We start from the raw sequence: 13014 nt of genomic DNA, 5'->3' as shown, positions 1-13014 counted from the left end.
AGAAAAATTTATTTTTGGTTTTCTTTCATGTAGTTGGTGACAAAATTCCAGCTGATGTCCGTATCACTAATATCAAGTCAACTACTCTAAGGGTAGACCAAGCTCTCCTCACTGGTAAGTCATTCTAATTCTCTCATATTCTTCCCCTTACCCTCCCTTTAACCTTCCCTTTCCTACCAATCTTAATTTTACCACTCCTTCCTATTTCCCTTCCCTATCCCCTCTTCCCCTTCCTTCTTCCCCATTCCCTTCACTCTCTCCTTATCTCTCTTTTCCCTTCCCTCTTTCCATTTCCCCTCTTATTACCTTCTCTTCCCTTTCCTTCACTTTCTCTCTCAATACTATGATTATCTCCTCTCTCCAACTGTATCTAATCAGCTTCCTCCCTACCCCCTCATTATCTTCCTACATCCTCTCCAATTCCTCTCCCACCCTTCCTTTCTTGTCCTCTTATCCCCACCCCCTTCATTTCATTCCCTCCCTCCTACCCCTCCCCAAAGCATTTTTGTTGGTTTCTGTTCAATCAAAAGCTTGCTTCATCACTCTGGGATCAATTCCTTCAAATTCAATTAATTTTAACAGGAGAGAGGGTTAGGTGTTGCCCAAAATTAGTGCTAAATTTATCAAATCTGAACTTGGATATATCACACATTGGCTTTACAGGCAAAATGACAGATGCTTGTTTTGCACCTAACTAGCAAGTATCCTCTAACTATATGTTTTTAATTTCCTATACTTTGCTTCCTGTTAAAAATTACAAAAACATCACAACTAGCTTGTTTGTAGGTTGGTTTCCCTATACACAAGCCTAGCATTCCTAGTCCAGTCATAAGGAGCCATAATTTGAAATAGTAATTAATGTTCTAATACATGTATGCAAAAAACAAAATTACTTCATTAATAATACTACTATCTAGGATTTATGGGATCTTGTATTCACTTGTACAAATTATAGTGGTTGCACTTCATTCATAATGAACAATTAAAAGGTCACAGCCGGTATCCTGTTGCTAAGAAACAGAGTTTTCTCCTTGCTATAAAACATCTTACAATGTAGCATGGGAAGGGTTTATGAGCTGCCGTGTGAATCCTATTCCGGAAAGTGCTTTAGGATGGATAGTCCTGATATTGAAACAGTTGCCCTACTTCAAGTAAAATCAAATTGCTTGAATAATTTACTCAGCTTATAAATAACAGCTAGAGAATATAAATTCTACTGGTAGTGGTAACTTTTAATATGACTGAAAGGTGATTTCAGTGACAAAGAGGCACATCTCCACTTATGTACAGTCCAGGGAAAGAGAGCCAAGAAATGTATTGTTTTTTTTTAATATTATAACTACTATCCCTGCATGCCCTTTCTCCCTTCTTTTGCTTCTCTGTTTATGTCTGTCTCTCTACCCCCCTCACTCTCTCACCCATGACTCTGTCTTTTCCTCACTCATCTTACACTTAAACTCACTTGGATACCTCATTTGTGTAACCACACAAGGTTTTTCTGTTTCAAAGTGAGGGATATACCATTACCATTATTTCTTCAATTGATGAGAATATGTTCACATCAGGAGAAGATATCTTCACATGTATGTTTTGGTAATACTACTGCACATTCTGCCTTCAAGGTCCTTGTTATTGTGTGAATGCACTCTGAGTAAAAGTCAATGACACCAGATTTGATTTCCTAACCTTTAGACTTTACATTCAGCTTTTAGTCACACAGTAGTCGTGAAATTAGACATTTTGATATAATCGCTATTCGGGTAGCGGGATTTTTCCAAGCCCATAGTCTCTTGGCCCCAATCTGGACATGTGTGATAACATTTACAAGAATAAAAAAAACAAATTTTTATCAGTCACACAAAACATAATTGTACACTTTGATAGCATGCTAATTAATTTGAATCATTAAGAAGTGAAATTGAATAATTAGTTGTATACATTCTTTTCGCATTATTGACAATATTAACATGTCAAAATGATCATCTCTCAATGCTAAGGAATTATTTTAACTCTAAAATTTGAAAAGCAGTATTTTATTCTCATAAACGAGCAGCTGCCCCATATGTTATGTAATATAAAATACATGAACATAAATGTCAATTTTTCAATTTTTTAATGGTTTGTAATGACTTATTTTTTTGTTTTCTTTTTAGGATTGGGTGTGAAATAATTTGTCTATTGTTATACTGAAGGCACAGCAAAAACCATTTTCAATTTTCTGAGGAAGTGACATTTCATCGATTTTTTTTTCACCATGCGATATGTAGGAAAGCTGGTTGCATATGACGTCACAAATCAAATTATTAAAATGTATTACTTGTTTATTCTTTGATTTTCTTCAAACCTTCGGCAATATTTTCATGATTTTTCTGCTCTTTTGACACTAAACTTTTTGTCAGCTTGAACTTCCCCTTTAATCAATCAATCCTATTCATTGAATTAAGCCATTTCCATATGGCAGGAACACAGAGAAGTGGTCATAATCCTATAATAATGAATTAGATTTAGACTGTGTATGCAGTAGTGGTTACACTGTTTGCATTATTAATTCAACCTCTTTATGTCCAGTCAGTGAGCAATAATATTCTTGTACTTGAACACATCAGTCCTTTAAATCACTCAATTTGGTGTCAAATTTCTACCCTTAAAATTGAAAATAACTATGAAATAGCATTGTGAAGTTTGTAAAAAAAGTCTCTTAGTTACATATGTGATATGACCCGTACCTTCTACAGTATTACACTACTGAGTGAGTAAAACAAACCCCTTGCACTTCAAACATTGTAAATTCAATGAAAAGATCTGTTGTGAACAATTGTCGTGAAAGATATTTTCTTCCATAGCATTTGCTACCATTTTATGTGGTATATGCTTACGCTGGGATAATTTGTGTCAAAGTAAGACATAATTACAGTGAATGAATCCAGAGGTCCCTTAAGCCATCTTGCATTATTTGTAGTAAATATGGTAAATAGGACAAATTAAACACAAAAGAAGACAATTTTGTCCACTGTTATGGTTCATGCATGGTCTTTTGAATTTGAACAGGGGTCTATTTACACTGTACAACCTATCTTCTTTGTCCATTAAGGGAAAGATTTCATCTCTGATATGCTGTCTTAAAAAAATCAGATAGCCTGGTTTCTATTGGTAATAAATAACACCCAATCTAACACTTGACATTAAAAGAACTAAATGTCACACATAATATTGCTTTTAATAGTTGGGTTCATGCCAAAAATAGACTGTAACATTGAAATCATGATAAAAATAAAACATTTTCAGAATACCGAATTAAAATTTGCAATATGCATGTACAAGTACATGTTCACCTTCAACTTGATGGCTATTTTGGTATGTCTTTAATATGGAATACTGAGTAGCTGTGCAATTCCAAAGAAAATATGAATGTATTTCTTAAAATTGTATATTTGGATAGTAGTTAGTGAAATTGGCAAAATTGAAATCATATACTTGACAACTCTGTCCAGATATATTGAAAGATGACAACAACAACAAAATCAACAAGTAATCAAATTTAAAGGAATAAAAGTTCAACTAATCTGGTAATGCTTGTGTTGGTCTATAGAAAAGATCCTTTCATTGGTAAATTTTATTTCACCTCTTGTGAACAGGTTTAGTAGAAGTTGATGTAAAAAAAGAAATGAAAGCATCAAAGACCAAAAGATGTTATGACAGTAGCTAGTTTATCTGCCAATAAAAATTCCAATTAATTTTACAACTTATCATTGACTCTTTGCCATATCGCCAAAATTGTTTTGGGGCAATCCCATGGAATGGGTATGATGCTTCAGGCAGTTTCATAGCACCATGCTTTAAAACTTATATTATTCAAACTTGCTATTAAAGTTTATCAGACACATCATGTGAACATGCCTAATGAATTTTACAAAACTTTATTGAGCAGTTGTGGGGAAAATGCTTGTAATGTGTTTGTATACCTCATACTTCATACTGTTGTTGTTCGTTTGTATCATAGGTGAGTCAGTGAGTGTAATGAAACAAGTTGAACTTATTCCAGACCCAAGGGCTGTCAACCAAGACAAGAAAAACATCCTCTTCTCGGTAAGTAACAACTATTCAAAGCACTTTTTTTCTTTGATTTAAAAAGCTGATCCATTTAGCCCTTCATCAACAATCACATTAGTATAAATAGCATGATGTACAATATCAGCTAGGTTATTATAACGTGAAATTTTCCTATCATAAAGCATTATTTTCTCTCTTTCTCATCGTAAAGGGTACAAATATTGCTGCTGGAAAATGCAATGGTGTAGTCATTGGCACTGGTCTGTCTACAGAGATCGGTAAGTCATTGGTATTTTACTTTATCTGCTAAGGATATACTTGCTATCAAGTAAGCAGGGAACTGAACATTTAAGAACTTGTCTTTGAACCCATGACCCCCCCCCCCCCCCCCCCCCCCCGGTTTGTGTGTTTCTTCCATCCATGGCATGCTCCACCAGTGTTAATTATGAGCGGTTTACCAGGTCGACTACTTTTTCCTATAAAGACATACAAAGGAGCATGGGCAACAAGTAAGAATTGATTAAACTGAAACCTTGAAAAAAAAAATTTAACTGAATGATAAATGCGAAGCACAGGGAAAGACAAAGATTGATCAATAGAAGTATATGTGAGATCCCAGAAAAACGGTAGTGTTTTAAATGGAGTTTTAATTCACTTTGAAAGAGCAACACGTAGTAATGCATGATGTTGAGTACACTGGTCGACCAATCTCTCAGGATTAATGCAAATGCGAAAGCCACAATAAGGGAGCTATTCAAGCTATTTAAATTATGATTTTACCACATCACAGACGAGCAGCTCTGATTTTATATTTCATCAGACGCATCATTTCATGTCCCCTTCTGTAAGAAAAATATATTTTATACATCATGTTCCATTAAAAATGGGAATTTTTGGAATTTATGTCAATTATAATATGGGGTGCTGCTAACATAAGATGTCACAAATTAACAACTTAAAATATTCATAACTCTTATTCTGTTATAGATTTTCATCAAAGCTTCAATAACATTAAAAAAAATAATTTTTGTGATTTTATAAAAACCAGCATATCATCAGTGTGAACTTCCCCTTTGAATAATAATCAAAGTAGGAATATGTGAGGGTATTGTGTGATTTCGCTACATGACAGCTCAAAACTCCCTTAATATTCTCCATTTGACATGCTTTGAGGCAGCTGTCTTTTCTTGAGTTGCCATAAGATCTGCTACAGACGATATCCAAGAAAATCTTTAAATATAATCTGTTAACAGCAGAATAATTATTTTTGCATGTAATGGCTTGTTGCATTAAAAAAATAAGCTCTTGAAATGAAAGGAATTGCGATAAGAATTGAGCAATCATGCTAATTTGAAAGAATAAGTAGCCCCTAAAAAATAAAAATTATTTCCTGCCCTGAATCAATTAACGACCAGTTATTAACTAATAATAACCATTGCAATAATCAGAAGTTTCCTAATTAATGACTGCATGAGCAGACATTAATCAAGATCCAAAGGGTTGAATAGACATCATTTCATAACCAGACTTCAACAAATGATTCAAAGGGGCATTGCTATCCATTGATTGTGATTATGGTGGTGAAATTGATATGTCTGAAGAATTGTTATCATGTGATAAAAGATATATAAAGCTTGGAACACATATTTGTGAACTTATTTCCATATGAAATTAGGTATTGACCCATATTTATTCCTGGGAGAACCAGGTGAAGAGAAAACAATTGAGCTAATGTAATAAAAATGGTAAACGATGAATATAACTAATGGCCTGTTTAGTGCTAATGTGCAATTATCTCGGCACAAAACCGCATAGCAGAACAAATAGATTGTCTGTTGTAAAGGAGAAGGGCACTATGCTTTGGTGTTTTTTTTTGGGGGGAGTGGATATTGTATTGCAATTGTAGCTGATAGCTTTTGCAATATTAACAATGTCTCCCCTCTACTTTTTTTTTTCAATTCAATAGGATATGAAAAGTCCCATGTGCATATATCTTTGTGTGTATGAATGTGTGTGTTTTTTTTCCAGATGTTTGACATGAATAGAAAGTAAGAACAATAGGGCACACGAGACTTCTCTTTGTCGTGAATTATTCAAAAGGCAGTGGCAGCTAGAGATGGAAAAAAATACAGCACTTAAACCAGTAGAGTGACCACAGTGAAAAACCACTTTATTACAGGTTGCCATGGCAGCAAGTTATCTTTGAAAATCATCACTCCATGCTGCATGGTGCTTTGAATTGAAGAACAGTAATGAAGATAATGATCCATGCATTTCCATTGTTGCATATTGTAATATAGACTGGCAGAAATACTTTGTAGTTCTTACTGTATCAAGATGACTTCCAGATCCCCTTATTTCATCTTTGTATAAGATGTTTTATATTAGTTGATACATGGAAAATGTGATGCTCAACCATCATTCTCACTTCATTTAGTATTGATATTGAATAAACATTCCTCTTGAGATTTATTCACATCTCAGCTTGCCTGTATTGTGAACATCACCTTACAGAGTTTATCTGTATGATTGGGATATATTGCCTGCATATTTTGTGCAGAGATCAATTGGAATGACATCTGTTTTGGTTCTTTTTTCTCTAAATTACACCTATAATAAGATAGGAGTTTATTCCAAGAAGAAGATGACAGGTTAGCTGTGAGATGTTTACATTTTGAATTATAAAAATTATAGATTTTTGTGACATGAAAAGGGTCAAAATTAAATATTGAGTGAGTTATGATTTCAGAATCCATAGTCATGTATGCACTGAGCTTTAGTTTATATATGATTAGGCAGCAATTTATTTATGGGTTTTTTTTACAGGCAAGATCCGTACAGAGATGGTTGAGACAGAGACAGAGAAGACACCACTTACACAGAAGCTTGATGAATTTGGTGAACAACTTTCAAAGGTAAGGAGAAAGATTAAACCGTTTTAAGATTGAACTTTTTACTATTGATTATTTCCATTGTCTCAGTCCTATCAGCATTAGTTGTTATTGTATTAATGATAAAGAATGAAGTGCATGGTCCTATTTATTTTTCTTCAGACAATCTGTTGAAAATGATATTTTCCTGCTCTCTCTTCTGATGTTGATATGCATATATAGTAAATGTGTAGAAGTTACCGAACAAAAATGATACTCAACATGAAATATTTATCAATATGTATAGGATTTAAACCCCCTAAATATTGTATGAAAATGATTTGGCAGCAATCTATTTCATGCTTACTTATATCAAGAATAGTTTATTGGTTCTTTGCTGAATTAAAACATACTATCGTAAGCTTACATATCGTCAGTGATTTTACGAATTGGCTCAAACCTAATTTTCGGTCAAATTAAAAAAATTTTTTTTTTTGCATATTTCGATAGCTCATGATTCACTCTATTGATTTGCCAAATTTCAGATCAAAATTCTTAGGACTATTATTTGAAGAAAAAGAGCATATTTAATTTTTTCATGAACCGGTTCAACCCCCTCCTTTGATTTTACGAACTGGCTCAAACCATACTTTGTGTACTATAAAGGAATGGCACGCTCGGGTCAAAGACCCGACCTAGATGCTGCACGTATTGCGCAGGGTTTGTGCCTCTAAAAAATCATGGGCATGGCATGAATTATTTTACGAACTGGCTCAAACCGTGGTTTGTGACACTCAAAATCAGTGCGCATGGTGCGCATGATTTTACGAACTGGCTCAAACCCCCTGTTTTGGGGAAAATTTAGCAGCTTCTAAAATGCATACATGCACTTCTTTTCAAATATTGAGAGAATGATTATGAATTGCGGACAAAATTCTGCATATAAAGAATAAAATGTATGCTTTAAATTGGTATAAATAATTGATCTGGTTTCTTTCAAAGCGTGAAGTTATGAGGGTCTGAGAAACTTTGAACGCGATTATCTCGAGACCAGCTGAGGTTTGAGCCAGTTCGTAAAATCACTAACGATATATTTAAGAAATGTAGAACAACATAATTTGTTTTAAACAATCATTTATTTCTTTCAGGTCATCTCTGTTATCTGTGTGACGGTGTGGGCCATCAACATCGGTCACTTCTCAGATCCATCTCATGGAGGTTCCTGGGTCAAGGGTGCCGTCTACTACTTCAAGATCGCCGTAGCTCTTGCTGTCGCTGCCATCCCTGAGGGTTTACCAACTATCATTACTACCTGTCTTGCCTTGGGTCAGTATAACTCATGACCTTTTATCTTTTTAGTGATAACCCTTGACCCTATAGGTCATTACCTTTCACCCTGTAGGTCATACCTTTGACCCTATAGATTACAAGCTCTGCTATTTATTAGCAAATATCTCATCCTTGCCCTTGGTAATCTGTTTCATTACTGGTGACTTTAGGCTCAGTTGTTGTTAATTAGGACCTATGTTAGTGTAGACTATCATCTTGGTCATTTGTTAGAAACTTTGACCTCGAAAAGGGTAGAGTAAACTAGATGATTTTGAATTGAGATATAAGAAATGCAATTAAAAAAGGTATCTTAACCGATTGAATTTTCAGATTGAAAGAATTATATCTTGTAGTGAGTTGATTACAAAAAGACTTGTCATATTACTCAATCATACGATGTTCAATCATATTTTGGACACACGTTTTTCTTTTGATAAAATCTATTTTGAAAGGGAAACATTGGGGAAAATACTTTGAAAACGCATGTATCCACTATGGCCATGTGATGCATTTTCCTTGTATAACATTCAAAGACTCGCCTGATTTGGAGATGATTACCACTCCTTGTTTAGCCAGTCAATGATGTTGAATTGATTCCCCTTCAGATATCTGCTGGTGAATTCATTCCTTGTTTCTGAGACTGGCTTGATTCTAGTGTGCCTTGTCTTTTTAACTTTTTATGGAATTTAAATTCTCTGCATGATATTCATCAAATGTTCATATATTTTTCTAAAGGAAAATATATTTCTAGAAGACAAAGGTTTTCTTTGCTGGTAAGATGGTAAATGGCCAGAGTCTTTCTGAATCACAGAATTCAGTGGGGAATAATTTTAATCCCCATTCTTCATGTGATATATTTTAAATAGGAATATTTAGAAATTTTTCATGGTCTAAACTTTTCCATAAGAATTAGGCCCGTTTTGAAAGTCCATTTTTGATGCACGTGTACACGGCGTGTTTTTCGGTCGTGTACACGTAAACACTGAGAGCGAGTTATGTTTTCATTGTTTCCGACATTTTGACACGAACCCGCATCAACATGTCAATGTAACATAAAAAGGGGTCTATATAGCCTAAGTCGCGGTTTTAAAGCTTACCTGAGAAGTTAGAAGTAACAATCCACAAAAATTGGTGCAATTTAAAAGTTTACTCAGCTTAGATTAAACATGTGCAGTGTCTGAGAACTAAGAATTAATGTGAGGCTGTGAGCTTGTTCACTGACTTTACAGTCCCATGCAAGCTTTATGCAGATGCTACCGCGTACACGGTGATGGAATTTAGTACACGTGCACTGACTTGACCGTGCATGTACATGTGTACCCGAAACGGGCCTAATAAGAATATAAGGCACTCACACAAATATACCCTAACAAAGAAACTATGGGATTTCAACCATTAAAAGCCATTAGTGCAAATCTGAAGAGCTCCTACACTGTGATGATATCTCTTCAATGTGAACATCAATATTTTTTTAAATCCTTCAGGTACAAGGCGAATGGCGAAGAAGAACGCTATCGTCAGGAGCCTGCCCTCTGTTGAGACTTTGGGATGTACATCTGTCATCTGCTCCGATAAGACTGGTACCCTCACCACCAACCAGATGTCTGCATCAAGGGTATGGCATGCTATATTTGGATTTGAAATATGATTGGGAGGTCTGACAAAATATACACCGGGGCAAAGGGCAATAGATCTATCCAAACTGTGTTCAATACAAGTAACATTGGCCCTCTTGAGGACAGACAGTGTGGAAAAAGTATCTGTTGTGTAAACTTCTTTTGGGGTGTAAGTAGTTACACCATTCTCATAACATATTTAAAGACTTTGTTTAGGCCAACGCAGGTGGAGAGAGTGAAGAGTGAGAAATATCACAATACTTGATCACCAGTTCTGACAATTGAATTTATATACTGCTGTAAGTTTGTATAAAAGATTCTCATCCAGATAGCTAGTGGCGTACCTAAAATAATATTCTTTATTATATTGCGCGTAGAAAATGTAATCATGTATGTCAAATCTTTCTGTTTCTTTTTTTGCAGTTCTTTTTATTGAAGGATGCACAGGGTGATAGTGCAAGTTTCCATGAATTCACAGTCAGTGGCGTTACCTATGAACCCAAGGGTGATGTGTAAGTTTGATTCCTTTTAGGTTGACAATTTACTTGTATGACTGTAGACTGTAAATATGAAAGTGCATTCCACCACGAGTCATTATCCACATTTATAGTTCTTGCAATTTAGTGTGATGTGGTTTTTAAATGACCCAATCAATGTTTTCACAGTTGCATTAGAATAATCGTATGTCATTATACTGAGCGTAATTGAATACATATGCCCTCATCATATATCATTCTGCCGAATTCAATTAACTGCCAAATGATCCCAAAAGGACCCAGTCATTATTTCATAATGTACAGGGTATGGTAAATACTGCATTATGATTGTATTGATGGTAATTTAACACCATTCTCTGAAAATTACATGGTCAATTTTCTCACAATTATTGTCCAAGAATCACCATATTTCACTTTATATATTATTTTTTTATTTGAATAAAAAATCACTGCCTTCTGTCATCAGTATTATTGAAATCAACTTTAAATGTGAATGTCTGTTGAGAAATAATAGATTCAGTAATACATCATGCATGTCAATGTGGATGTTGGATTTATATGAAGTCAGCCTGTGATGATTATTCCCTATCAGAGTATTCTCTTTTTGAGAATATTTGCTGATCAATGAATTCCTCGTTTCTGAGGTTGACTTTGAATGCATAACATTCTGCAAATCTATCTCCCAAATTCAGTTACATTTTTGGCACTTATGATTAGAGTACTTGGTATTTGATCAATAATTGGGTCTTTTTTTTTCCATGAAAAAGACATTTCACAATACAGATTTTTTTTTAAGATAGAAGATACAGAAAGCTTAGAAATAATGCAATCAATGACAATTTGAGCTCTAGGATCCATCGTCAACTTGTGTGTTACTGGCCATAAAATACAGTTCAATTTTGTTTTACTTTGAAACATCTTATTAAAGTGGCTTATTTTTTTCTCATCATTCAATATGTGATTAGTCATTAATCTGTATTTGTTACTCTCCATCCAGGTTTATTAGGCAACCAAATTAGTTATATTATCGAGCACGAGTTTATGTAGCAGATATATTCTAAAATGTTTATAAATTATTTTTTTCTATTTAGGTTCATTGATGGTAGGAGAGCTGATTTTTCACAGTATGCAGCATTATCAGAGCTAGCCACTATATGTGCTATGTGCAATGATTCAGCTATAGACTATAATGAGGTAGGATATATTAGGGGTTGAACACTATTAGGGTCGAAAAATAACTTGCTAAGATTTAGCCTTAAGTCTCTGAAAGGTTAGGTCAAGTTTACGGTTTAATGTTGTACTTGGTAGCAATGTTCATTCTCAAATAGTTATACTGTCAGGAAAGAAGTACTGGTCATTGTGATTAGTATTTCTTTTTTCAATGTTACATTATATTATATCATTTGGGAGGGATTTATGAATGACTGAAATCAATGTTTTGAAAGCTGTTGATCAATGAAGTCAATCAAGTAATTTTAACTCACAATTCATTTCAACTATTGTTTCAACTTCTGGTGCATCAACCTTCTGAATTTTTGAGTGAAGGAAAATTCATTTTAGAATTTGATTGGTCTGCAGCTGTTAATTAAACATTGGCAATTGATTTCAAATGTTAGGGAATCAAGTATTGAATGGATGTTAGAAATGTATGCAGATCATATTACCCACTGAAGAGATGTGTATAATAAGCCAGCCAATGATGATTATTCCTATCACAGTGTTTGTTCTTCAATCATCTGCTGAACATGTGAATTCCTCGTTGCTGAGGTTGGCTCTTACTATTTCTGATTGTTGGGCAATTACAGATCACCAAGGGATTAAAATCAAATGAAAATAAAATGTCCCATTATCATCATGGTTATTATTATTACTTGTTTCAATCAGGCCAAGGGTGTGTATGAGAAGGTTGGTGAGGCAACTGAGACAGCCCTGACTGTCCTGGTGGAGAAGATGAACATCCTAGGTACTGACCTATCAAGGTTGTCCAAGGCTCAGCTCTCCAATGCATGCAATCAGGCTCTTCTGTCACGTTACAACAAGGAAGTCACTTTGGAGTTTAGCAGAGATAGGAAATCCATGAGTGTCTACTGTTCACCATCCAAGGCTGGTCAGGAGAAGGGAAATAAGATGTTTGTTAAGGTGAGAGACTTAGCTCTCTTGTTCATTCGGCGATTTGTAGTTAGGGGGCGCCACTCTGTGGCATCTCCGCAGTGGAGTAACTAGAATTGCAAACAAAACAGAACAAAATGGCTGCACCCATGCAGAGGGATTATAATGTAATGGGCCAAAAATTCAACCAAAAAATTGAGAAATCCTGCTCAGGACTATCATTTTCATTGCTCGACTTGTTTGATTAGAGATTTGGAAATATAGTATAATGTGAAAGTTTCAATATATAGATCTACATAAGGAAATAAAGGCCTGAAAAGCTTTGATATTCATAGTGTTTGGTGACACTGAATTTCTTACGTATTTCTTTAGTTTGGCAGTTCACCAGTCGAAAAATACCGGGGAAAAAAGAATGACTCACCAAGGCCTAGCACCAATACACCTTTTACACTAGAGACCCCAGTTTTCAGTTGTCTAAAATGCCATGTGCATCTGTGTTCTAAACATCATATTCCTTGTTCTTGTGTGACATGTTTAAAACTT

The 13014-nt window shown here is 34.7% G+C and overlaps 1 protein-coding gene across 1 annotated transcript in view; it reads left to right on the top strand.

Moving 5' to 3' along the window:
* Positions 1-13014, top strand: part of LOC129253586 (sarcoplasmic/endoplasmic reticulum calcium ATPase 2-like) — a 47914-nt gene that overhangs the window by 13213 nt on the left and 21687 nt on the right. Inside the window, exons 2-10 of the mRNA XM_064106133.1 lie at positions 34-114; positions 4001-4086; positions 4262-4328; positions 6877-6965; positions 8069-8246; positions 9734-9864; positions 10289-10377; positions 11454-11556; positions 12247-12501. Coding sequence (XP_063962203.1) covers positions 34-114; positions 4001-4086; positions 4262-4328; positions 6877-6965; positions 8069-8246; positions 9734-9864; positions 10289-10377; positions 11454-11556; positions 12247-12501 — 1079 coding nt within the window. The remainder of the gene's footprint in view (positions 1-33; positions 115-4000; positions 4087-4261; positions 4329-6876; positions 6966-8068; positions 8247-9733; positions 9865-10288; positions 10378-11453; positions 11557-12246; positions 12502-13014) is intronic.

Source organism: Lytechinus pictus, chromosome 2 (genome assembly GCF_037042905.1).
Source record: "Lytechinus pictus isolate F3 Inbred chromosome 2, Lp3.0, whole genome shotgun sequence".
Classification (NCBI taxonomy): domain Eukaryota; kingdom Metazoa; phylum Echinodermata; class Echinoidea; order Temnopleuroida; family Toxopneustidae; genus Lytechinus; species Lytechinus pictus.
This window is presented reverse-complemented; position numbering and strand designations above follow the sequence as displayed.